Source organism: Cyprinus carpio, chromosome A13, assembly GCF_018340385.1.
Source record: "Cyprinus carpio isolate SPL01 chromosome A13, ASM1834038v1, whole genome shotgun sequence".
In the NCBI taxonomy this organism is placed as follows: domain Eukaryota; kingdom Metazoa; phylum Chordata; class Actinopteri; order Cypriniformes; family Cyprinidae; genus Cyprinus; species Cyprinus carpio.
In genome coordinates this window covers 25,873,812-25,900,056 of record NC_056584.1, presented here as the reverse complement: position 1 = coordinate 25,900,056, position 26,245 = coordinate 25,873,812, and the positions used below count along the sequence as shown (strand labels likewise).

The 26,245-nt window shown below is 33.2% G+C and overlaps 1 protein-coding gene across 2 annotated transcripts in view; it reads right to left on the bottom strand.

Moving 5' to 3' along the window:
• mertka (c-mer proto-oncogene tyrosine kinase a) overlaps positions 1 to 24,027 on the bottom strand; it is a 29,647-nt gene extending 5,620 nt beyond the window's left edge. Inside the window, exons 1-10 of one of the 2 annotated variants that reach the window (XM_042769513.1) lie at positions 23,760 to 24,027; positions 21,374 to 21,725; positions 20,740 to 20,840; positions 20,489 to 20,653; positions 11,463 to 11,549; positions 10,992 to 11,107; positions 10,511 to 10,691; positions 9,257 to 9,402; positions 2,157 to 2,292; positions 745 to 886 (exon numbers count right to left, since the gene is read on the bottom strand). In XM_042769513.1, coding sequence (XP_042625447.1) covers positions 745 to 886; positions 2,157 to 2,292; positions 9,257 to 9,402; positions 10,511 to 10,691; positions 10,992 to 11,107; positions 11,463 to 11,549; positions 20,489 to 20,653; positions 20,740 to 20,840; positions 21,374 to 21,725; positions 23,760 to 23,856 — 1,523 coding nt within the window. In that variant the 5' untranslated portion in view covers positions 23,857 to 24,027. Of the gene's footprint in view, positions 1 to 744; positions 887 to 2,156; positions 2,293 to 9,256; positions 9,403 to 10,510; positions 10,692 to 10,991; positions 11,108 to 11,462; positions 11,550 to 20,488; positions 20,654 to 20,739; positions 20,841 to 21,373; positions 21,726 to 23,759 lie in introns of those variants that run through there. The other variant, XM_042769514.1, reaches the window with a different exon arrangement.
• Positions 24,028 to 26,245: the final 2,218 nt, after the last annotated feature.

Genomic DNA, 26,245 nt, shown 5'->3' with positions numbered 1-26,245 from the left:
TAAGCTTCCTGTCTGTCTTCAATGCAGATTAGATTTATTTATGCATCCTTTGCAGCAACTTTAGATGCAGTCTAACAGACCTTGAACAGTTAACATTTGGTTAGCAACATAGTGGATCTTTAACCGCAAAACCACCACAGCAAACTATTGGTGAAGTCAGCCAGATGTTGTTAAAGGAATCCAGAGAATGAAGGAGGAGATGTTGACTTTAGTCTCACTTGTAAACAACCAGACGTAATTTGAAGCTCTTTGCTCAGTGCTGCTTTGGCGGGCTCTGTCCTCCATAGTTTTGTTTTACTAAGAAGCCATGCTGTTTTTTACAGACCAACTTTCCCCCTACTTTTCTTTCCTGAAGCCTTCAATTTCTTGCCACAAGTACATTCAGATGAAGGTGCTCTGGTCTCTAAAATAGCCCTTGTTTTTCAGATTTGCTCTTGGAATGAAAAGACATCTGAAAATCCCACAGTACAGTGAGATTTAACAACAATTACAGCAATTAAACCTTGAGTGATAAATGAAGTGCTGGGATTGTGAAATGCCTTTAAGAACACCTCAGAAAAACAATGCATACAGACACCGAAGATTATTATATATTATTATATTATTATGATTTCAATTTTATTTTATGAACATAAATTAAATGATATGAACTGATGAATCGTGCACAATAAGACCAGGAACTGTTCAAGTAAACAACTTTGATTTCATGTTGACTAAGAAAAGGAGAAATTACGAAGAACTTACTGCAAATAAGAGCGATTGTGCAACCATACGGCCGTGAACATCAGTATCAGCAACAGACAAAAACTGCAAGCAACTCCAAGAACGATGTACGCGGAGTTAGGGCGACTGGGAAGCGGAGTCGAGGATGGAGACACGGGCAATTCTGAAAGCAAAACACACATGCATTAATAAACAACAGCATTAACAATAAGACTGGCATATGTACTTTCACCTTTGAGACGAGTGATTTAACTTCAGCTGGTTTTTTTACTTTGTAAGCATTTTATTTGTTTCCTAAACAAACATCCCTCCTGAGCGCTGCAAGAGTCTATTGTTTGTATTTAACTTACCACATTTTATAAAGGTTTTTAAATTTCATCAAAACTGATTCCAGGAACTGCATTCAAATTGCCATGGACTGCATTTTTAAGTTGGTAATTATTTTACAGAGGAAATATTTTATCATATTTAATCTTTAAAGGTTTAGGGTCTAAGCTACCTGTAATGTAAATGTACCTGTAATACAACACCTTGTTATTTAAATTAACTGAACTATGCCTGGAACTGGATTAGAATTGCAAAACAAAAAACACAAAACAAAAACAAAAACGAAAAACAAAAACAAAAAACATTTACATTTAATCATTTAGCAGACACTTTTATCCAAAGCAACTTACAAATGAGGACAATCAAAGCAATCAAAATCAACAAAAGAGCAATAATATGCAAGTACTATAACAAGTGTCAGTAACCGTAATGCAGTACACACACAATATATATATGTATATATATGTGTATGTGTGTGTGTGTGTGTGTGTGTGTGTGTGTGTGTGTGTGTGTGTGTGTGAGTGTGTGTGCAACAACAAATAAATAAACAAACAAATAAATCCACAGCAGACGTGTTACTTGGGCCAATGATCCGTTATACAGAAAATTATCAAGAAATACATAAAATAAAATAAAAAAACAAACAAAAAACAACAACAACACACACTAATATAAATTACATAAAATATATAAATAAAATTATATAAAATATGAATTAAATTATAAATAAATAAATAAATAAATAACTCCACAGCGGACATCAGTTACCTGGGACAATAGTTAATAATACAGAACATTATCAAGAGAAATAAACAATATATAGATAAAAAAATATAATAGAAATAATATAATAGAAATAGCAAAATAATATAAAACAAACAATTAAATTTAAATAATATTTAAAAAATTTTATTGTAATTGAAGTAATAACATAATATAACAAATTATGTAAAAATATATATAAATATAAACTATATAAAAATAGTCAAAGCCTTACAGACAGGTAAATATCACTATTTTTTTTATTAGCAGTGTCACTGCATTGCAATATTTCAGAACATCTTCCTAACAGTAAAACCCAGGTGAAGGTTCTTGCATCTACTCACCAGTGTCTGGTACAAAGAGCCAGTAGCGAGATCTTTTGCTCCCACAGCCGCTCCGAGTGCAGGCCACCACCTCCACACTGTATGTGGTGTTGAACATCTGCAGCGTCACCGCAGCCTCTGTGGTGATGCTGTTAATCTAAAAACACACATTTTCACATACACTTTACATATACTGTATATATATATAACCTGCAGAACAAAACAAGAATATTTTTAATCACTGTACAGTCAAAAGTCTAGCACAGAGCAGCGTGAATTTCCATGCTGGTCCAAGCTGGCTTATACTAATTTAGCATTCAGACTGAAGCATCTTAAGTTTACTTCATAATTTTTTTAGCATCAAATATGATCATCAGGCTTTTGAGGAAGGCTTATTTGTTCATCTCTCAATCATCGTTGTACTGCACTGCATTACAGGGCCATGCAAAGACATTTTGAGGGGCAGTGGCCCAAACCAAAAAAAGGGTGCTTGTTAATACAAATTATCCAGTTGTTACAAATATACAGTTAAAAGAGAAGACAGTTGTAATAATTGACTTTATTGTAGAGGTTTTGATTAGAGTGGGCTCTCACTCTCTGAGCCTGCCCTCATCTTCAGTAGAAGTTCTTGGAGGAGCAGCTAAACTTGAGAGGGTTGGAATCATGTCTTCATAAACATTCGTAGGGAAGCTCTGATGTGAAAAGCTGAATCTTTACTTTGCCCCACAGACAATGATTCAAACACCCGTGTTTTGAATTGGAAGTTTGTAGTGAGTAATATCTTAAAATGCATACACAAAATGTTTACGACATATTTACTTTTACACTTTACTTCACTTTTAGTGTCAACCTGATCTGACCATTTTGCTATTTTGGCAGTACCATGCAAAACTCACTGTGCACATGTCTTGTCTGCCAGGGACTGTGAAAAGGAGAAACACATGGAGGACTGGAAGGCACCATAGCCGTAGCCAGGGTTCGAAAATGAGTGTGGTCTGGGTGAGAACTGTGCTGTATAATGCAACCCCACTCATATATATACATGCAATTAATTCACTCATTATATACACTAAACACTTTAAAAGAGAGAGATATGTAGATGTTTGTGAAAGATGTTTTCTCAGTTTTGGAGGAATGAGCATCAGTTGTTTATTATTCATTCAGCAATGCATAGGCCTATTACTGTTATAGTTTTCATTAATAACCATTGCTATATATATGATAACTTTGTCTAGTGCCCTTATGAATGTTGAGACTTTGTGAAAATGTAACTATGAAATAGTATAGATGCAACATACTTGTTCTACAGATCTCTGCACTGGTGTTATATGCTACTGTTTTGATAGCATTGATAACGTTTCTGACAGATAATGTTTTTTTTTTTTGTTCTACAGATTTATGATTGGCTTACTGTATGTGGTACCCTGTCAGCAATAACAATTCTGTGGGCTCTTTTGATTACTATCAGTTTAAGTTCTGGCAGTGTTGCCAGATATTGCTATGAAAACAAATAAAAATAAATAAATAAAAATATAATTATATTGTTATTGTTGGTGATGGCGAATCTCTGTTTAGTCTGTTTTTAGGAAGGCTACAACTTTGGAGTTCAACATATGTGTTTTCAGAGATGCAAAAACAATTAAATATTGAAATTTAAACCTTATTTGGTTGATTTTATGTTGTTAAAGTTAACTTTATGAAAAGAGATATGACTGTCTGTAAGAGGAAATGATTAAATTAGTTTTTATATTATTTATTTTTACATGGGTTTGAATCAGATTCGTTCAGATGGTCATTTTACACCCAGATGGTGCATCTTACCCACTGACTCGACTCGGGTCAACCTACCCCAAACTGAATCAGATTTGTTCAGATGGTCATTTTACACCCATGTTAAATATAACAATATAGATGCTATAGCTTAATTTATGTTCTAGTTCCAAACTTTTTTTTACTAGTGTTGTATTAAATGGGAACACTTTTTTTTATAAGAAGCCATATTTTTTGGATACTTTGTGATAGTTTAATTTTGTAGGAATACTTTCAATAATTTAACATCATTGTACTTTTGCATAATTTTCCCTTATCTTGAGGACCACATAAGTAAAAAGTGGCTAATCTTACCCCACTCTCCCCTATAAGTATTAGACATTTATTTTAATATTTTACAGCATAAATCTATATTATATACTAATAAACAACTAATTTAGAACATTTATACTATTTTTTTTTTACTATTTATAAGCCTACCATTAAAATATGATGTGTTATGGGTTACTAGTATCAAGACGATACAAGTGATTATATTGGGAAATATACTTTATTATAAGAATTAAAGTGTGACAAACTTTTAATTACTCTATATGATGATTTACCTGCATGCTGGCTTGCTAGAGCTTTGTATTCATGTTAATTTTTATTTATGTTTATTTTGATTTATGTTGGTTTTGTATTGCTTTGTATTTGTGTTTATGTTTTTGTCGTTAAAGATAAAAACAACTATATTAGACTAATCCGGGCCACAATCCCTGTCGCACAGCCCTGGATATTTTGTATAAGTTGTTGCATTTTAACGTCTGAGCATCAAAAAATAAAAACAAACAACATAACTTACTAAGACATTGCACATTTGCTGATTATATGTTTTGATCATAAAACTGAGCATCTGGTATTCTTATATGCATTTGGATTAGATTGACAACTGGTATTTATATGCATTTTATATAAGTATCTGCTGTACTGTTATTAGGATCTCATAGATTTACATTATAAGCTATCAGAATTTCATGTTTTTGGACAAATAAATATACAGGGTTAAAACAGTTAACTAACATCATGAGTTAACCAGCACAGCACCATTTTTAAATGCTATAGGCCACTCAAGTATCGTATCAACTCATTCTTCCTCATTCAATTAAAAATTTTACAATATTACACAGGGATAGTTTAGTATTACAGGAAAGAAAATCCTTTAGTGTGAAATCACACCAAAAAAACGTGTAAAAACCAAACTTAAAGGCTTGATGGAAAAAGAGAAAGAAAAGGAGAAGTTGTTTTCGTGAGCCATTTGCTTGCGGGACGCAGGAAGGTTAACACACACACTCACACACACACAGATGCATGTGACACCCATGGTGCTGGTTGCGTAAAGTTGCCATTGTCACTCCTGTTCCCAAAATCTCTTAGACATGCTGACACTTCCACATAAACCAGGTCAGTAAGTCTCCACATGCTGTCAGTTTTTACATCCACAAATTAAAAACGGCATCTGCAGTTCTCCAAAAACAAGAAGTGAATCGTTCTAGGGGTCCTGAGACGTACACATGGTGTGGTTTAGGGTATTTAGGGTGTGTGTGCATATTAATGTCTGCTATGCCTCTGGTCAGATTTACACTGCAATTAAATTTGTTTTTCTAGTCAATCCTTACTTGAACTATCCTCCAGGTGTCTCGGGATGAACTTTTTAATGATTATCTTAATTTCTGCACATTTCTGTTGGCCATGCATGAGAAGCAACACAGTACATCAAGGTTAAATAGATGCTTGAAAGAAAAATAAACCAAAAAGGCCCAGTCGCAGCGATAAGCCACTTCTGGTTGTCTAGCTCACATAATGGCTTCCTGTTTTTTTTTTACAGGTCCTGAAGTTTTTCAAGGAACCCTCGAATTGCTGTCAGAAAAGCAAACTCAGCAGTTATATTTAAACCCAGCCTAAAACAACACACTTTTCAAACTCACCAAGAAACTGACTGACTAAAACACTCTCACTTACTGAATATACGTAAACCATGCATTACTGTCTCAATTATCCAAGGATCTGCAGTGCACTGAATAAATGAATATTTTTTGGAATTCTTTAAGGGTTTAGGGTCTAAGCTACCTGTAATGTAAATGTACCAGTAATACAACACCTTGTTATTTAAATCAACTGAACGATGACTGGAACTGGATTAGAATTGCAAAACAAAAAACACAAAACAAAAACAAAACAAAACAAAACCAAAACAAAGCAAAAAACAAAACAAAGCAAAAACAAAACAAAACCAAAACAAAGCAAAAACAAAAAACAAAAAAAACCCCACACCATTTACATTTAGTCATTTAGCAGACACTTTTATCCAAAGCAACTTACAAATGAGGACAATCGAAGCAATCAAAATCAACAAAAGAGCAATAATAACAAGTGTCAGTAAGCTTAATGCAGTACACACACACACACACACACACACACACACACACAAACACACACACATATATATATAGATATATGTATGTATATGTGTGTGTATATATGTATATATATATATATATATATATATATATTTAAATAATAAAATATATTTATATTTTAAAAATGTTATATTGTTTTATTTAAAAAAAAATAAAAAATTACCCTTTACCAGAGTTATCATTATTACTGTTACTGAACATTTTTGATAATTAAAATAAAGGTGCAATAAATAAAATGTATTGATGAAAAACTAAACCAAACAATTCAACTAAATAAACAAAATTAAACTAATAGAAAATTAGAAATGTTATCTTGGCCACTGACTTATACAAGTTTAATTGAAGCACTAAAATGGCTAACTGGAATCAAATTAAACACACTAAAACTGAAATACAAAAAAAAAAAAAAAAACTCTTTCAAAATATTAACAAAAACAGTATAAAAATAATACTAAAATAACACTGCCCTGTACATGCTCTCGAAAAGTTTTATGAGATTAAAACTATCAGACTTTTATGTGCACACTCTTGTAAATTTCTGTGATAAAGTATTTGCCAAAAACCCAAACATAAATGTAGGTCGAAATCATTCACTATTCTATGAGCAGATTTTACTTGATGAACTAACTGGTGATATTGTTGAGGGAGAGCAACAGGTGCTGGTCAGAGAGCAGCTGTGAGTGTGAATGCATGACACTCATTTCCAGTTACTGTTGTGTTCACAGTATGAGATCACACAGGTCAGTCACGGCAGATTGTTAATCGCAGACATCGATGCGTCGTCATTACATTCCAGGTCACTCAGTGGTGAGTCATGACAGACGGACAATAACAAATGACTTCTCCACACACTGTTTGGTTTCCTGCTACCAGGCCAGAAACAGGAAGTACACATTGTCTACTAAATGCCATGCTGTAACAAAACCACTCCCATATGATAGGTCACTGGTCATGGACAAAGACCACACAGGGCACTGAGAGGTGACTATAGGCACATGTTCAGTGTAAAAAAAACAAGTGCAGATTTCTCAACTTCTTGTTTCACACCTGGCCTTGAAAACAATTCTAGTCGCACATACAACCCAATCTGGGTAAAAAAAAAAAATATATATATATATATATTTTTTTCCAATCAACCCAATCTGGGTAAAAAAAAAAAATATATATATATATATATTTTTTTCCAATCGTACTTGCGGTGGAGAAATGACATACTTCTCCTTTACACAAATAGTTCACCCAAAAATGATCATTTGTTGAAAATGCCATCCGAGATGTAGATGAGTTTGTTTCTTCATCAGAACAGATTTGAAGAAATGTAGCATTGCATCAGCTGCTCACCAATGGATCCTCTGCAGTGAATGGGTGCCGTCAGAATGAGAGTCCAAACATGTGATAAAAACATTATTGTGGTTGGAGAGTGATCTGAACATTTACTGTCCTTAAGTTTGTGTCTTGTGAAGCCAAAAGCTGCATGTTTGTAAGAAACAAATCCATCATTAAGGCATTTTAACTTCACCATAACTGGAGTCCATACTCCAGTGAAAAAGTCTGTTGTCTCTCACTTCACAATACACCACCATATTTGTTTAGAGCAGTTTTGGACTGTTTTCACTTGTAATTGTTGCTTGATCTGTATATATTTCTCTCCTGATTCAGCCAAGGTGACTTTTTCACTGGTTAAACCAATATAATTGATAGAGGACTCAGGGTTTAGCCGGAAGCAACTGTTTAAAGTTAAAAACACCTCAATGATGGATTAAATTATAACAAACATGCAGCTTTTCACTTCACAAGACATTAACTGATGGACTGGAGTGCTGTGGATTACTTGTGGATTATTGTGATGTTTTTATCAGCTGTTTGGACTCTCATTCTGACGGCACCCATTCACTTCAGAGCATCCATTGGTGAGCAAGTGATGTGATGCTACATTTCTACAAATATGTTCTGATGAAGAAACGAACTCATCTACATCTTAGATGGCATAAAGGGGGGAGTACCTTTTAAGCAAATTTTCATTTTTGGGTGAACTTTTGCTTTAACAAATATCAGACATTGCAAACTGATCTGCAAAGATAAAAACATAACATCATAATGAAAACATCTGCTTACGGGGCTTTCAATAATACAGCTGAACTCAAGCAGGCTGGCACGCCGAAGGAAGCTGTAAAAATGAATGATCTCAGACTACTGCTTTCATCTAAGAAACAGCTGTTTTATTGTAAATTCTCGAGCTAATTTCCTCACAGCTGGTGAAAGTGACTTGTCATCTCAGATCCGAAAAAGCAGCATGTCTGTGGAGCAATACTGAACAAAACACTGCTCTGGGCAACTTTGGAGAAGTTGGTGAACTGAGCAATAAAAATAAATGGTTATATCCAGGACATCTAGATACTATAAAGTCTGTTCAGGGGGTTTTGCTGTTATTCTCTTAAATTATTTCCAATCAGACAGAACAGATGTGAGAATGTTTACTTCAGTTGCAACCAGTGTTATTTTAGTATCCCTGATATACTTTTACAGTTTAAGTTAATATTTTAAATGAACTTTACTTGTATATTTTCTGTTTTCATTTTATTGTTAAAGTTTTAGTCATTTTGTTGATTTTTATACAAACAAATTCTATATAGTTTTTTTTTAATTTTAGTTTTTAGTTTTATCGACAAAGAAGCAGTGATAAGTTACAGAATCTGAAATATGTGCTCTCTATACATACAAGCTGTGTCAACATCGGGATTCTAATGATTTTAAGCTGATTTCTAAATAAAATCAGAGTTTTGTGAGTGAAAGACAGAAGCAGAAAAGATTATTCTGTTTCTCAGTGACTGATGTTTATTAAAGTCAATTTTGTAAGTAAACGAAACAAAATTAGTAAACCCATTTACTAACCGTGTTTACACGTGTTCCGTGTTTAATTGTGACATCATATCTTTGCAAGATTCCATTCAGCTTGTCAGGGGGTGGAGCTTCCCATCGGATCATCAGCATGGAATTGTTCACATGAACAGTCAAGTTTTGGGGAGCTTCTGATGGAACTATAAAATTTGGAACAAATTCGATGGAAAAATTAAAATGTAAATAAAATTACATAATTTCAGATAAATCATCTCTTGAGCAGCATGCAAAACAGACAAAAAATTACTTCACATAATTATTTTATCTAAGAAGGCTTTTTCTTGTCTAGATTTTGTAAAAATATGAAGGCATACAAGGACCTTAAATAAAGAATAAATAATGAAAATAATCAAATAAATGAATATGCATGGAAATAATGGTTCCCATGCAGAAATTCTAAAGAAAAAAGCCATTCTGAGAAATTAAGAACACTTTTGTTAACTGGAATAAGGCTGAAATAAAATTTAATATAAATATCGGATGAAAAACTAAACAAAAATTGAAATAATTGAAATAAGTTTAAGTTGAAGCACTAAACTCAACAAATTGGAAAAAAATAAAAACTAAAACTGAAATAATAATAATAATAATACAGAAGCAGAAGTACACATTTTTGGATTGTATTAAATTAGAAGTACACTATGACATAAAACACAATGTTTATCAGAGAGTAAAAATATCCTTCACTGTTCTTTTAGGAATACAGAGGAAATCCTTTATGGACCCAGCCCACAGGAAAAGCATTTCTAACTACAAGGTCACTCCCATTCCCACTCGGCATTCAGAAAACTCTTGGATATCAAAGACATAATTGTCTTCCTCTTATTAGCAAAATGTTACTTCTCTTACTGACTCTAATGCACTCAGCTTCATCTTCCATTTCCAGTGTGCAGAGTTAACTGGAAGTATTACATTAGAGACTTGTAACATCTCTTTACTTTTTCAACATTGATAATCAGAAATGTTTCTTGAGCAGCAAATCAGCATTTTAGAATGATTTCTGAAGATCATGTGACACTGAAGACTGGAGTAATGATGCTGAAAATTCAGCTGCGCATCACAGGAATAAATTACATTTTACAACATATTACAATAAAAAACAGTTATTTGAAACTGTAATAATATTTCACAATATTACAAATTTTATTGTATTTTTGATCAAATGAATACAGCCTTGGCAAGCAGAAGAAAACATTACATATTATTTACAAGTGCAGAAAGTTGCTCCAGGAATCTGAACAGACTCACCGCCCTCTGTGGTGTTGCTCTGGACCCAGACACTGGGCGGGGACCACCCGATCTCATTGGTGCAGGACACGCTCATGTTGTACCAGGTCATGGCCTTGAGGTTGGTGATTTCATACTGGAACGGAGGCACGCGTGTGGGGTGTGTGGCAGTGGGGCTTCCAGGCTCCAAAAGCTCTCGCACCTGGAACAGATGAAGGATAACACATTTATTATTTGTTCTAAAAGTGACAATCATCATTCAATCAAAGCTTTTAGTGGTGTTTCTTCAAATTTAGAAGGAGTTCTGTTACTTTACCAAGTGATCAGAATTATGATCAACCTGGTGGATGTTAAATAGGTGCAGAATTTTATACTGAAGGGTCATATCCATTTCTTTAAAGGTAAAAATTTGAGTTTAGAACCAAACACAAAGAAATCACACTATGTTCTTCAGAGGTTTCATCACAATGCAGTGGCCTTGCACAAGTAATGTTGATCTTACTGTGATGGAGCATGTGCTGAGAGGAGAGAAGCCATCGTGTCCCGGTGTCCAGCTTATGAGGAGTTTGTTGGCCTCACGTTTTACTACTGTGACCTTTGACACTTTGTCAGGAAGCTCTAAAAGAATAAATAGATACAAATATTACAAATCTTTTACTTTGTTTTGCTGAAATTACACAGAAGTAAAAATATTAGATGAAGAACTTAGACTTAAAAAACGTGAAAATTAGAAAAGTCTTCTTGGCAGCTAACTGAAAAAAAAAAAATTCTAAAATTACTACAACTGAAATGAAAATAAAATTAAAACGACAAAACAAAAGTGACTAAAATTTAAATGAAATTTGAAAATGTAAAAAAATATAGCATATAAATGATAGAATAGAATAGAATAGAATAGAATAGAATAGAATAGAATAGAATAGAATAGAATAGAATACCACCACAAATACCCCTGTTCTCAGATTGGCTTTACCTTTGATATTGATGTGAGCTTCTCTGGATACTGTGAGGCCTTTCTCATTGTGAGCTTCACAGCTGTACTGAGTCGATGCATTAACACCTGCACAGAACAAAAATGAAGACATTTAGCTTATTTAAATATGAAGATACTCATAGTACTGTATGCACTTTTTTGGACTTCCTGAAGAATGAAAACATTCATCTGACTTGTTTGACTGACCCAACATGTGAATTTCTAGCTCAACCAATAGTGTTAAATTTGGGGAGGAACAAGCCATTTGGCTGAACAATTAAAAATGAGAGCCTGTTCGGGAAGAATCAGTGATGCTCGCAAACTATTATTTTTATTATTACTGATAGTTTTATACACTATTGTTCAAAAGTTTAGGGGCAGTGTATTTTCTTTAAAAAAATCAATACCTTTAATCAGCAAGGATGCACTTAATTGCTTTCTATTTCAAATAAAACAAAAAATATGAAGCAGCACATATTTTTCAACATTGATAATAATCAGAAATGTTTCTTGAGCAGCAAATCAGCATATTAGAATGATTTCTGAAGGAAGACTGGAGTAATGATGCTGAAAATTCAGCATTGCATCACAGGAATAAATTACTTTTTCAAATATATTCAAATAGAAAATAGCTATTTTAAATGGTAAAAATATTACTGTTTTTTACTGTATATTTGAACAAATGATTGCAGCCTTGGTGGACATAAGAGACTTCTTTCAAAACGATCATACCACACAAACACTAACAAATCTGGAATCCATCCAGATCCAAACCATCTTGGATGTGAGTTTTGCACAACTAACTGTAAATATATAGTACTAAAGCACTCGAGTTAGTGCTTTTCAATGCTTTACTCATCTAACACAACAATGCTTTTAAATGACCTTTAGGGGGCACATTCTCAGCTAAAACTGACGTGTGATTCATTTGTGATTAATTAGATCTAGATTTAGATTATTTAGCATCATGGTGTTACAGATGATTTTGAATATGAATGGGCCTCCTCAAATTAATAATTTTACATGTATTTATGTATTTTTGTATCTTGGATGGACTCTTATGCATACAGGTAGAGGAAGAAACCTAGTAGCATTCCTGGAACATAATTTAAAATAAAACCTGGTAAATAGGATGCAGAACCGCGTAACTTTCACCACCAGCGTGTGGCACAGTACGAGTCTTTCAGTGACACTCCATGCCAGCACTCCAGTCCCACTCTGACACAACCATAATCTCTCTTTTGTGCGAGTGCATTTCAGAGCCGTGACTGTCAGTGGGACAGATCGCGACTGAACTATGCTAATGAAACAGCGTCTGGAAAAATATACAAATTTAAATAATAGATTGAGGCTAGGAATGACTACAGGTTCAGTCTAGACATGGGAAAGCAAGGATTCTTGAATACACACTTTCCTAAATGATACTTAATTTGCTGAAACCAACTCACTGGGATGTTTTGCATGAATTATTCTCAAGGTAGACCTCCCTTAAGAATCCTTTTTCTGCCTCTTACCCAGAGAAGATTTAGTTTAAAAGCAATGTACAATACAACATTTAAATATACTGTAAATAAACCACCCAACTGAAACTAATTAGTCGCATAGAGTTGCCATACGACGATGGTTTGAACTATGAAATAAACTATTTCGGGCTGAAATTGCACAGAAATGTTGTGAGCCAAGCCCACATCCGATGGAATGTTTTGGAAGTTAAATTCATATTTTTAGCTTTAGTTCATCAGAAAGATGACCGATCTCCAAACTCCTTTTTATGAATCAAACTGACTAAATTTAGAAGATTTACCAAAAAAAAAAAAAAAAAAAAAAGCTACAAAAACTCTTGGTTACAAAAAAACCTTCCATGCAGGCTGGACAGATTGTATTTCTGTGCGTGTGTCAGGAAGTATACGTTACATTTCTGATGGCCTGTAATTATGGGGTTTGGAGAACAGCCATGCTAGCAGGCCCTGCATACGGATGCACCAGAATCTGAGAGTTTACTATAGCGCTAACAAACAATGATTTTTATGCACCATGGTAACTCCAACATTTAAAGTATTCTGGATTACCAAGTAAACAGAAACTTATAAACTGCCCAACACATCCCAGCATCTAGGGCTGCATGATTTATCATAATAAATCAGAATGAACTGAATTAAACAAAAATGCTAGCCGCAATTTAATTAAATAAGTATGTGTGCTTTAACACGAGAGCTGCTCATGATCTGCTGTTTCCGGAGTCGAAGAGTGGATTTGGTCACAGTAAATGCTGAAACATTAAAATAGTAACACTTCATATGTTGCTTAATATTTTTATTTCTTTTTCTTCTTGTTATTAATAATTAATAAATTTACAAAAAAAGATCACAAAAGTTTGGGCAAATTGTGCTGCCCTACAAACAAGCAGAGTTATTTTTTTTTTTTTTAAGTTGCATTTCAAATACAATTTAAACTTTAGAACTGTAATTTTACTGTTGTATGTAAAATACAATTATTTTTAGATATTTCCTTAAATACACAAAGTTTTAATGAAATATTAGAACAGTAATTAATATTTTAAAAAGTAAAAATAAATATTTATTGTTTAATATTTGATTTATTATTAGAATTATTAATTAATAATAATAATAATAATATATTTTTTAAACTGTATTTTAAATCCCAATCAACATTTTATCAGAAGAGAAAAAAAAAAATCATCACAATTCAAATTTCCCCACCAAGAAGAACCTAGCAACAACCGTAACAACTACAAAACATCAACAATGCTCTAAGCAACTGCTTAGTAACCACTCAGAATACAACAGCAACACCCTATCAACCATCCGGCCGTGTTTTATTTATTTCAGTTTTTGAATAGTTAGGGAACAGTTTGGAATCTGAAATGTTGTCTCGTTAACTTGTTATTAGGAGGGAATGAAGCTTCTATTATATTTTACATTTCAGTTTTGAGTCTAAACACAAGTGTAGCCGGTGCTTAATATGCTCTGAATGATTAATCACAATCTCAGTGGCTTCATAACAGCTTCACCGAACTCAGCATTTCTGTGCACATTTAGAAACTTGAGTGGTAATTACTGGCTAGTAATTACTCCACGCGTGAGAAACTGTCATATCCAGCTCTAACTAGTTCCCTCTTAAAGGAAACACAAATCACAGCATCCAGAGAGAGAGAATGAAAGTGTCTGTGTGCGCATTATGTAATGCAGTCATTATGAGACCGACAGGACACTGAACCCGAGTCCAACGTGGAAAATTTAGAGGCTGTATTTCTGTATTCAACACTGTTTGAAATATTTCCAGTAAGAAATGGCACTTTAAAGGAGAAGTGAGGTGGAATGTAGTTTTACCACAATCTCAGAGAGCCTTTTTGTGCCCTACATATGCGAGAGGTGAAAAATGCACTTATTCCACTCAGAAATGGACATATCTGATCTGATCTTCAAACTGAATTGTCATATTCAGAGCCAGATAAAAGCCCTCTGGATGTGCATTTACAGATCTTTAACTAGATATAGAGCAGCGGTGGATAGTGAATAACTCACCTCTGTATTCAGGATCTAAAATTAACTACACTGAATTACAAAATTACCCTTCTTTTTTTTTTTTTTTACATATTTTATATAGTTATAAAACTGTATTTTACATTACTGTTCTTCTTTTTTTGTTCTTCTTTTTATTGCCTAGAGCAATGTATTTAACACTAGCTATGTTCCCATCCACCTATTTTTCTATGCATTAAAAAAAATGTTGGATGGAATTGGAAACGCCAAGATGTGCATAAATTCTATTAATCTGCATTAAAAACTTGTGCGCTCAATTGAGGTGGATAAATTTCAATCCAATAAGAAAAAGTGCATAAAATGTGTTGATAACACATTTACCGAATAAATTCCTCAATGCACATCAAAAAACATTCCAAACAGCAGGCATCGGTCTCTGAAAGCAAGATAACATGACCGTGTTCACTGTGCTTCATCTGCATACTGAGGTGCAAGAAATGTATTTTATATGGGGAAAGACCCACCTAGCAACACTAACAGCTCCTTAGCAACCATTCAGAACACCATAGCAACCACCAAGCAAAACTAACAACTCCTTGGTAACCACTCAGAACACCATAGCAACCACCAATTCATACAAACACTCTTTGGTAACCACAGAACCTCACAGCAACACCTCTGAAAGCTAAGATAACCTTACCGTGTTCACTCAGAACCTCACAGCACCACCTAACAACTCCTCTAACAACTCCTTAGCAACCACTCAGAACCTCACAGCAACCACCTAACAACTCTCTAACAACTCCTTAGCAACCACTCAGAACACCATAGCAACCAACTAGCAACACTAACAACTCTTTGGTAACCACTCAGAACCTCACAGCAACCACCTAACAACTCTCTAACAACTCCTTAGCAACCACTCAGAACACCATAGCAACCAACTAGCAACACTAACAACTCCTTAGCAATCAATCAGAACACCATAGCAACCACCTAGCAACTCTCTAACAACTCCTTAGCAACCACTCAGAACCTCACAGCAACCACCTAACAACTCTCTAACAACTCCTTAGCAACCACTCAGAACCTCACAGCAAACCAACAACTCTCTAACAACTCCTTAGCAACCACTCAGAACACCATAGCAACCAACTAGCAAAACATAGCAACCACCAATCAATACTAACAACTCTTTGGTAACCACTCAGAACCTCACAGCAACCACCTAACAACTAACTCCTATAGCAACCAACTAGCAACACTAACAACTCCTTAGCAACCATTCAGAACACCATAGCAACCACCAATCAATACTAACAACTCTTTGGTAACCACTCAGAACCTCACAGCAACCACCTAACAACTCTCTAACAACTCCTTAGCAACCACTCAGAACACCATAGCAACCAACTAGCAACACTAACAACTCCTTAGCAACCATTCAGAACACCATAGCAACCACCAATCAATACTAAAAACTCTTTGGTAACCACTCAGAACCTCACAGCAACCACCTAACAACTCTCTAACAACTCCTTAGCAACCACTCAGAACCTCACAGCAACCACCTAACAACTCTCTAACAACTCCTTAGCAACCATTCAGAACACCATAGCAACCACCAATCAATACTAACAACTCTTTGGTAACCACTCAGAACCTCACAGCAACCACCTAACAACTCCTTAGCAACCACTCAGAACACCATAGCAACTCCCCAAGCAAAACTAACCACTCTTTGGTAACCACTTCAGAACCTCACAGCAACCCACTATACAACTCTCTAACAAACTCCCGAAAAGGTATTAGCCAACCACTCAGAACCCCATAGCAACCAACTAGCAACACTAACAAATCTTTAGCAACCATTCAAAACACAACCATAGCAACCACCAATCACACTAACAACTCTTTGGTAACCACTCAGAACCTCACAGCAACCACCTAACAACTCCTTAGCAACCATTCAGAACACCATAGCAACACCCAAGCAAAACTAACAACTCCTTGGTAACCTCTCAGAACACCATAGCAACCAACTAGCAACACTAACAACTCCTTAGCAACCACTCAGAACACCATAGCAACCAACTAGCAACACTAACAACTCCTTAGCAACCATTCAGAACACCATAGCAACACCCAAGCAAAACCAACAACACCTTGGTAGCCTCTCAGAACACCACAGCAACAACCTCGCAACTCTCTAACAACTCCTTAGCAACCACTAAGAACACCCTAGCAACCAACCAAAACACAATAGCAACATTATATGACCATTTAAATAATGTCCACCAGAAAAAAAAAAAAAGTGTATTTAAGCAAACTATTTTCACTCAGAAACTGCCAAAATTCACAAATAATTACAAAGAAACAGCAAATACATTGAATTAAATGTGACATTTTGAAGTAGAAAGACTGAAATATTTAGGATTTTCTTGTAAAACATACCCCAATAATTTTTTGTTTTGAAAAATAACCTTCAGACGTTAACCTTCTTCAGAAAATGCTCTGGTGCTTTGAAGAGTTCAAAAGCGCTTCACTTTCAGCGTCTTTAAAAGGTTACAGATAATATGCAGAACCAATAGCTGATTTGAAGAACCTATAATGTAAAAAAAATGTATCTTCAAAGGACCATAAACAACAGTATAAACAACTAAAATGGTTTCTGATGAGACCATTATTATTGTTGAACAAACAGTGCTGCAAAGAAGCATTAAAAAGCCTTTATTTTAAAGAGCTCTCGGCTCCAGCCAGCTAAAGTTTGATCTGTCCGTTCCTTTCGAGGCTCTGCAGGGATGCCGGGGCCCCTGAATGAGGCTTTTGAGTGTGTGTAATATCAGCACCGAGTGAGTAAACTTTAACCATAAAACTCCTGCTTTCACAATAACTCAGGTTTACGACTGTTGCCAAGTTTACGATTGTTGTAAATAGGGGTTTAACCTTAAATAGGAGTTTAACCTATTGCTGAAACTGGTCACTGCTATCATGCTGTTGTAATACGGATTGCTGAAACTGGTCACTGCTATCATGCTGTTGTAATACGGTAAAAAAACAGTGAAACGGTGAAAAAAACAGAAGTTTATCTAAAACTTTAACCATAACATTTTTTTTTGTTAACTGAAAAATAAAATAAAATAAAAACTTGGCTAATTGCCAAGGTAGCATTTCTCCTTTTCACACTAAAAATTTTTTATAATAATTTAACCATAAATTTTTTTTTAAAAATATAAAATGGAATACAAATTATATACACCTATTTTGAAAAAATTATAAAAATGACAAAAACACTTAAAAATTACAAAAATTTTAACTAAAATTAAGATGAAAACAGAAAATATAAAATTTAATCGAAAACATTAACAAAAACTACAATACTACACTGTTTAAAAAAAAAGAAAAAAAAAACTGTACTGGAAATTTTCAGTAATTTTACAGAAATTTCCATTAACCCTAAAACGCAAAGCAATGAAATGCAAAATAAAGATGAAACATTGTGCCCTATTTTTTACTGTGATGTCACTGATACTAAGGATCACACTGGTTACCACAGAGAAGCCTGTCGTCTCACCAGATGATCAAGTTTTGACATTCTGATTAAAAATGATGAGGTCCCAAAAATTTAACATTTAAACAAATCCATAGATGACTGGTTTACAATAAGACTGATAACATGCATTCATAACATAGATAGGGTGAATTTCCCTTTCTTCAATCAAGTGACTCATCAAAACCGAAACTGATTAAATTATTCCTCTTGATACGATCAAAAAAGGAAATTATCCTGTTTAAAGCACTGCAGTCACGTGGTTCTCACTGTAATCTGACTGCTCAATCAGGGTCAAATGTTTGTCATCCCTAGATTTTATCCCACTGACTTTGAAGACTTAAAATTGTGAGTCAACACTAAACGCACAAGTCAGCTTCAGTAGCTTCCTGCATGCTCAGTTACATTTCACAAAATCTGTTATGGGCACATTTTCCATAACTGTAGAAAACAGAATATTCTGGATAATCTCAGCCGGGGAACTGTGTGGGAATACATGGCCCTGTTGGAATGTGAAACAGATTACTTTCCAGAAAACTAAAGTTCTAATCACTTTAGAGGGCTAGGCAATAAAAATAGATTTAAGAGGTTTTATGACATCATCTGTTTGGAAAGTAAATGCATACGAGAGCTCTAGAGTTCAGATTGTTGCTATTAAGGCTACTCACTGCAATGCTGTCATTGTGAACTAAAATAAAAACTATTAAAAAAATGAATTCATTAATTGAATTAAAGTTGAAATAAATTTAAATATAAAGATTACATGAAAAACAGTTAAATGAAAATTAGAAATGCTGCACTGACTGACAATTACCTTTGATTAGACTGAAGCACTAATATTACTAAAATAAAAACTGAAATAAAGCTAAACATGAATATTAAAAAACAAAACTAAAAAACAACAAACATGTAAAATATAAATATCAGACAAAAATTGTTAAAATTACTTAAACAAAAACTGAAATAAAGGTAAACACAAATATTAAAAAACAAAACTAAAATGTAAAATATATGTATAATATAAAAATTGTTAAAATTACTAAAACAAAAACTGAAATAAAGGTAAACACAAATATTAAAAAACAAAACTAAAAAAGAACAAACATGTAAAATATAAATATCAGACAAAAAGTTTTTAAAATACTAAAACAAAAACTGATATAAAGCTAAACATAAATAAATAAATAAAAAGTCAAATATAAATATTAGATGAAAAAATTAAATGAAAATAGCTAAATGAAAATTAGAAGCATTGCCCCGAGTCCTAAAATTACTAAAAATGAAATTAAAATAAAGCTAAAAACAGATATTGAAAAACAAAAATAATAAAAAAAAATGACAAAAACACAAAATATAAATGTATGGTGAAAAAAGTTAAACTTGAAATAGTTAAGTCAAAAGTTAGGACAAATTCTAAATATTAATAAATATAATAGTATATAAATAAAAATAAATGGTTAAAATAAATCAATTCAATCTCTTTTTTTCAAATGCAATTTATTAACACTTAAATAAAATCTCTAAAATATTTTTTTAATAATAGAAAAGAAAAGCCTTTTATATCTCCAAAACATGTTATTCTTCACTCAAAGTGAAATCAAAGTAAACAAAGTTTCTATTTCAATTGTTTCCTGCAATAAAGATGTCGTGATTTACCAGAGGAACGGTTCATCATGTCTTTTATCATCTGTAACACAGTGCACTGAAGGGTCATTCAGTGTCAACAGGCACTAGGGAAAGTACAACCTTGTGGTAGAACTTCCAATTCTCTAAAAAATGATCATGTGGACAACAAATCTATTACCGTAACCTAACAAAAATCTTCCACTTAGCTCTATTTGTGTGGCGACAAATTCTTTCTGAACTCTGAGATTTTTTTTTTCTTCACTTTTAAGGCTTTTTGATTCTCTGCTATATGGACAACAAGATGTTGTCAGTGCCGAGGACCATAACAAAACCCCACATGTTCCTACCTTCAATGGTGATGGAAGACTCGTTGTGTTCTGCATATCTCTCGCCTTTGTGGAGCCACTTAATAGTCACAGGGTTCGGAGGGCCGACCGCCTCACAAGTGAGTGTGAAGGGAGTGTTTCTCGTGACGTTCACGTCACTCGGCTGTATGGTGAAGGTCGGCAGGCCTGGATTTGAGTCAAATGTGGCAGAACATCAAATGTCTAAAATGCACAAGCAAAGGTTCGTGTCACTGAGTTGAAGGTTTACTTGCCTTCCACCTCTAAAATGATAGAGTCTGACTCGATGATCTTGTTACTGACACTGAGCCTGCAGTGATATTCTCCAGCATCTGCTCTCTTGACACTTTTAATGCTGAAAGGGAATTTCAAAGGAAATAAATCAAGAGCATTTCTGACAATATTTACAAAACAAAAAGTCCTTAAACGTCCTGCAATAAAGAAAAATGGGGCCAATGACTGATATAGTGCAGATATAATATTCATAGACTGATGCAATTTAATGAGACATGAGACATGCATATCAGTGCTGAAATTAAACAAACCATTAGACTTTTAAAAGTGATATTTAAATGTGATGATTTCGTAGAGACTTGTAGAAGAACATAAAAAGAAAACAGATTGATTCTGAGATTTAAATATTAAATTATTTATTTACATTACATTTATTTAAATTAATATAAAAAATAAGTAATAAAAAAATATTTTTTATTAGAATTCCTTTATATTGACAAAAAAAAAACTAAAAGTTATCCATTGACAAAGCTGTTGGTAGACTTTGAAACTAACTCAAGAAGAAAGGTTAAACTGTAAAATGGGCAGATTGTTCATCTACCAAAGGCAATAATCTCCAAACATATTCTGGCAGATATTATTGGTCATAATTACCTCATAGTGGACAGCAGGTTGACCGTCTCTTGATTGTAGACCGCCGTCTCCATGCCATCAGAGATTTCCTTACCGTTCCTAAACCACAGAATATTCAGGTCCTGGGTCACGTCGTTGATGTCGATGGAGCAGTTAAATTTGACCTCTGCCCCCTCTGACCGCTGGATTGTGCCCACGGTGGGTTTGAAGCGCAGCTTCTGGATCTCCTCCGGTGACAGATGTACGCTGGGGGCTCGTGCCGGGACGATCAGCGGGTCCGTTGCCTGCGTTGGCCTGAAAGAACGGCCCTGCGTTGTCCAATGAGGTGAGCCTCCCTGATGGACGACAGCGAGGGGATGCTTCCAACTGGCAGCTGTTTGAGGAAATCAGAGTTTTCGTAAATATAAGCATGTCAATCATGACAGTGAAGATGTTTAACTAAACTAACCTACATTTATCTAAAAAAATGGGATTGTTGATGTTTAACTAAACTAACCTACATTTATCTAAAAAATATAAATAATATATATAAATAAAAAGCATTACAAAAATAACTTATAAATATACATATATATAGATAGATAGATAGATGTGTTACATAATTATGACATGCTGTATTATTACAAAATTATATATTTATATAATTATTATATATTACTAAAACTTATATACACACACACACAAACACATATTTAAATTAAATTTTAAAAAAATACTAAAACTCATCTTTTTAAAATTGTGTGTAAGTGTACAAACATTTTGTTCTGTTTACTAATGGAATTTAATACACCACACACACACATACATTATATATTATAATAGTAATGTTATATAATATTTTTATATGTATATATATAAATATATTAAATATATATCGCATACACACACACACACACACACATACATTTTATATTATAATTTAGTAATGTTATCGATAATATTTTTGCAATGTATTGTTTATATATTTATATCTGAAATTAAAAAAACAACATAGCATCATGTCATTAATATTATGTTTTTCTATGAGTGCAAACACTTTTAAACTTTTGACTTTTAGACATTGGACATGATTCCATAACAATACCAGTATTATTAATAATATATTCAAAATGCATCTTTTGAATTCACATGTAAATACATACATGTAATTATTGAGTACCATGGTAAACAATATATCAAGCTATGGTGTACATGGTTCGGCCACACTAATTTCCAATAAGGGAAATGCTTGTAATTTTGATATTTTCTATAGAGTGACTCAGATCTGGCACGGCTTCAGAAACACCAGCATCCTGTTCTCCAGGAGAAAACGGAAATTCTTTCTCTGATGGAATATGTTATCAAGGGAAGCATTCAAAGCTTTTATTGAGAGAGCTTGTCATAGATACTATCTCTTGATTCATGGAACTCCATTAAAAATATCACGTACAACACATTTAACTTGTGCCTTATGCATAATTAAATGCTTTAGTAATAGTAACATATTTCGTCTTTAAGCCAAGAGCTAGAATGGAACGAACACATGTTTCAATGCAGTGCTAATTCAATTTCAATGCTAACCAGTTCCTCTTCTTTATTAGAAAATATTATAAATCACTTCATGTTTTATAGAAAATTACACGTCTTATAAACCAGTTTACACAATGCCAAAGAGAACTGACGAAATTTCAGATACATGAATGGACATGCAGCATGAAAAGTCTATATTTAGTAAATATAGATTTCTAAATAATAAAAGTCATAGTAAAATGCAGTTTAAAACAATATTTAATAAACTTTCAAAATTTTGTGTAACTGAATCAAAGCGAGTCTGGAATACAAAAAAAATGTTAATAAATGCAAAAAATGTAAATCACTAATTTTGTTTTTGACTCACAATCTGTCAATTTATCACGTAAAATCTATTCATATGATAAAATTAAGATTTTATTTTTTGACATTTAACAACAAACCCGTCAACAGTACTGTATAACAAACTATTAGAAATATTTACTGTGAGATTTCAGTAAAATCTCATCAATTTTTTTTGTATATTAATTTAATTCTCATAACTTTTCAGAGAATTTAATTAGATCTATTTTTTGTAAACTTTATCTTTATATAGTTTGATATTTAGTTTGCATTTTTTTTAGTGGAGTATGCTTAAATATTTAATAAAGAACATAAGTAACAAATCAAAGTTTTTCATGTAGAAAAGCAAACGTTTTGTGTTGCCAATTTGATTCCACTTAAAGATCCTGCGCATAAATCGATTTCAAATGACAAAAACACAGCATTAAACGACACAAATCTCATCACATGCACACGCTTCAACAGCTCTTTATGAACTTTCTAAGGTTGCTGATTCAGTTGCTTTTAAAGCATCCACAAAATATCACATTAACTTAAAGAAAATCGCAGATCTTACCAGTTGTCACTCTGACTGACTGTAAAAACAATCCGGCGAGCAGTGGAGCTAAAAAGCGCAACATCGCGGAGAAACTTCTGCCTAAAATAAACCCCATGGTGCTTTCTATTCTTTTTCCTTTCGTCTAAGCGTGTCAGATGAATAGAAGCATGAAGCAGAGTATGTGCAGATCACATAACATCTTTGCTCTTTTGCTCTGTAATGCGTGCGCTTCTCCGTGATGAGTGCAGCTGATTCCAGCGCGCTCCCGCAGGAGAGGAACGGCACAGGGGTGTTACGAGCGGTTGAGATTTTCGGTTTTACATGAATATGCATGAGTTTCCCGGACATGCGCGTGGAACTGAGGGTTTTAGGTGTTGCTCGTTCTTTCGGTTTTGGTTTAATCTTATTTTTTTTAAAGGGTATGTGTGTTTTAATGGTTGCGCAAACTTAAGCCTAATTTTTTATTAGTTTGCAGTGCACATTTTTGTTCACGCAAGCTTCTGTGCAGCCGTCACTAACTGAATGATTGCATTCTTTGTGTAATGTTGGGATAAAGTACAGCAAACCTCAGTTACCTGCAAACATTGTTTTTAGTTCGATGTGCTCTTCATTTACAAAAGCTGACTGAGCAATAAAGCTATAGTGAGCCCTTTTATTAAAATACCTGGAGCCTAGGTAATACAAAAATAACACAAAATTTGTCATGCACTCAGCATTACTTGATGTAAAAACTATCTCAAACAATTACAAATTAATTGTATTTAAGTGTCCTTTAGGTTCTAAAACTGTCCAGTACTTTATAGTCAAATCCATTTCTATATAGAAATAATGAAGATTTCTGTGCTACATCAAACTGGTTGCTTTTTTATTTAATTATTTACTTATTTATTTTTTATTGTCTATGCTGAAAAATTAACATTCAGAAGTATAAACAACATGGTGTATTGACTTTTTCTGGAAGAAAAAACAAAACAAAACAAATAAAAATTCAACATCAATCCAGAAAAATTGAACATACATATTAGGAAAAAAAAAAGCAAAACAGTCTCCACATCCATTCCACAAAAAACACAGAGTTCAGAGAGATCAGCTCTGTATCACTTGAGAAACTGGTTAGTTGGATAAATTATATGTATAATTTTGAAGTAAACTTCACTAACTTTATTTGTGACACAGAATTTGTTATTATAAGTCCAAATCAGTTTCCAGTCGATATTCTCAAAATGGTTATTCCTGAAGTACTTGCATCGAAATGTTGCAGGGCAATGAATCAAACATCTAAAAAAAAAATGTATTATTACTGTACATTTTCTGGTACATTTACTGGAATACCAAATTTAAAATGTATTATTACTGTACATTTTCTGGTACATTTACTGGAATACCAAATTTCTTTAAAAATTCATTATATGTAAGTAAATATCCATAATTTTAACCAATTTATGTTTAGTATAGAAAATTGATTTGTTCATTTGATATATTTAACATATTTATTGTTACAAACTAGCCAATTCACTCTGCTGTTCCTATCCTGCTACTTATCTATACTCAATATAAAAATTACTGTTTGTATTTTAAATACATATGACAAAAAGGAGATTTTTAAATGCTATATATAAATCCATTGGCAAAACGTGAAAAGTACTATATTACAGAGTGGAAGAGGTAAATGAGACAATAAATGATCTTCTGCTGCCATCTAGTGGTCATAGTGGGAATCAGGACACTCATGTTAATAGTATTTGTTTTTCTACCAGGTGAAATCTTTCTTCTTTTCTTTTTTCTTTTCCTTCTTCTTTTCTTTTTTTTTTAAATTTCTTTTACTTTTTCTTGTTCCTTCTTGTTGAGGCATGTGAAATGTTTTGTTATATAGCGAGATATGTGAAAAATGTGGAAAAAATGAATAACTTTGAGGCAAATTAATTATTTACATTTACTTTTATCCTTCTCGTTGAAGCATGGAGGACAATGAAAGCAATCAAAAATCAACAAAAGAACAATGATATGCAAGTGCTATACAAGTCTCAGTTAGGCTTAATGATGACAAGTCTCGGTTGACAAGTCTCGGTTATGACAAGTCTCGTATATATATATATATATATATATATATATATATATATATATTATAAATAGAAAACAGATAGAATAGAAAAAGAATAGAGCAAGCTAGTGTTAGAGGCCTTTTTTACTTTTGTTAATTGTATAATAAATAAAAATAAAACAGATAGAATACAGAAAGATTAGAGAAGCAAGTTTTAGTTTTTTTTTTAAGAAAACAAGCAGTTTGGTAAATACATAAGTGCAAGTCTAAAAAGGGGGCTATATTATTTTATATTTATATATATATATAGATATATAATCATATATATAGAGACATAAAGAATAGAATCATAAATAGAGAGGGTCAAATAAAGATGGAAGAGATGTGTTTTTTAGCCAGTTCTTGAGAATGAGTGTCATCAGCATAGCAGTGTGATATGAAAATAATTTATATATATATATAT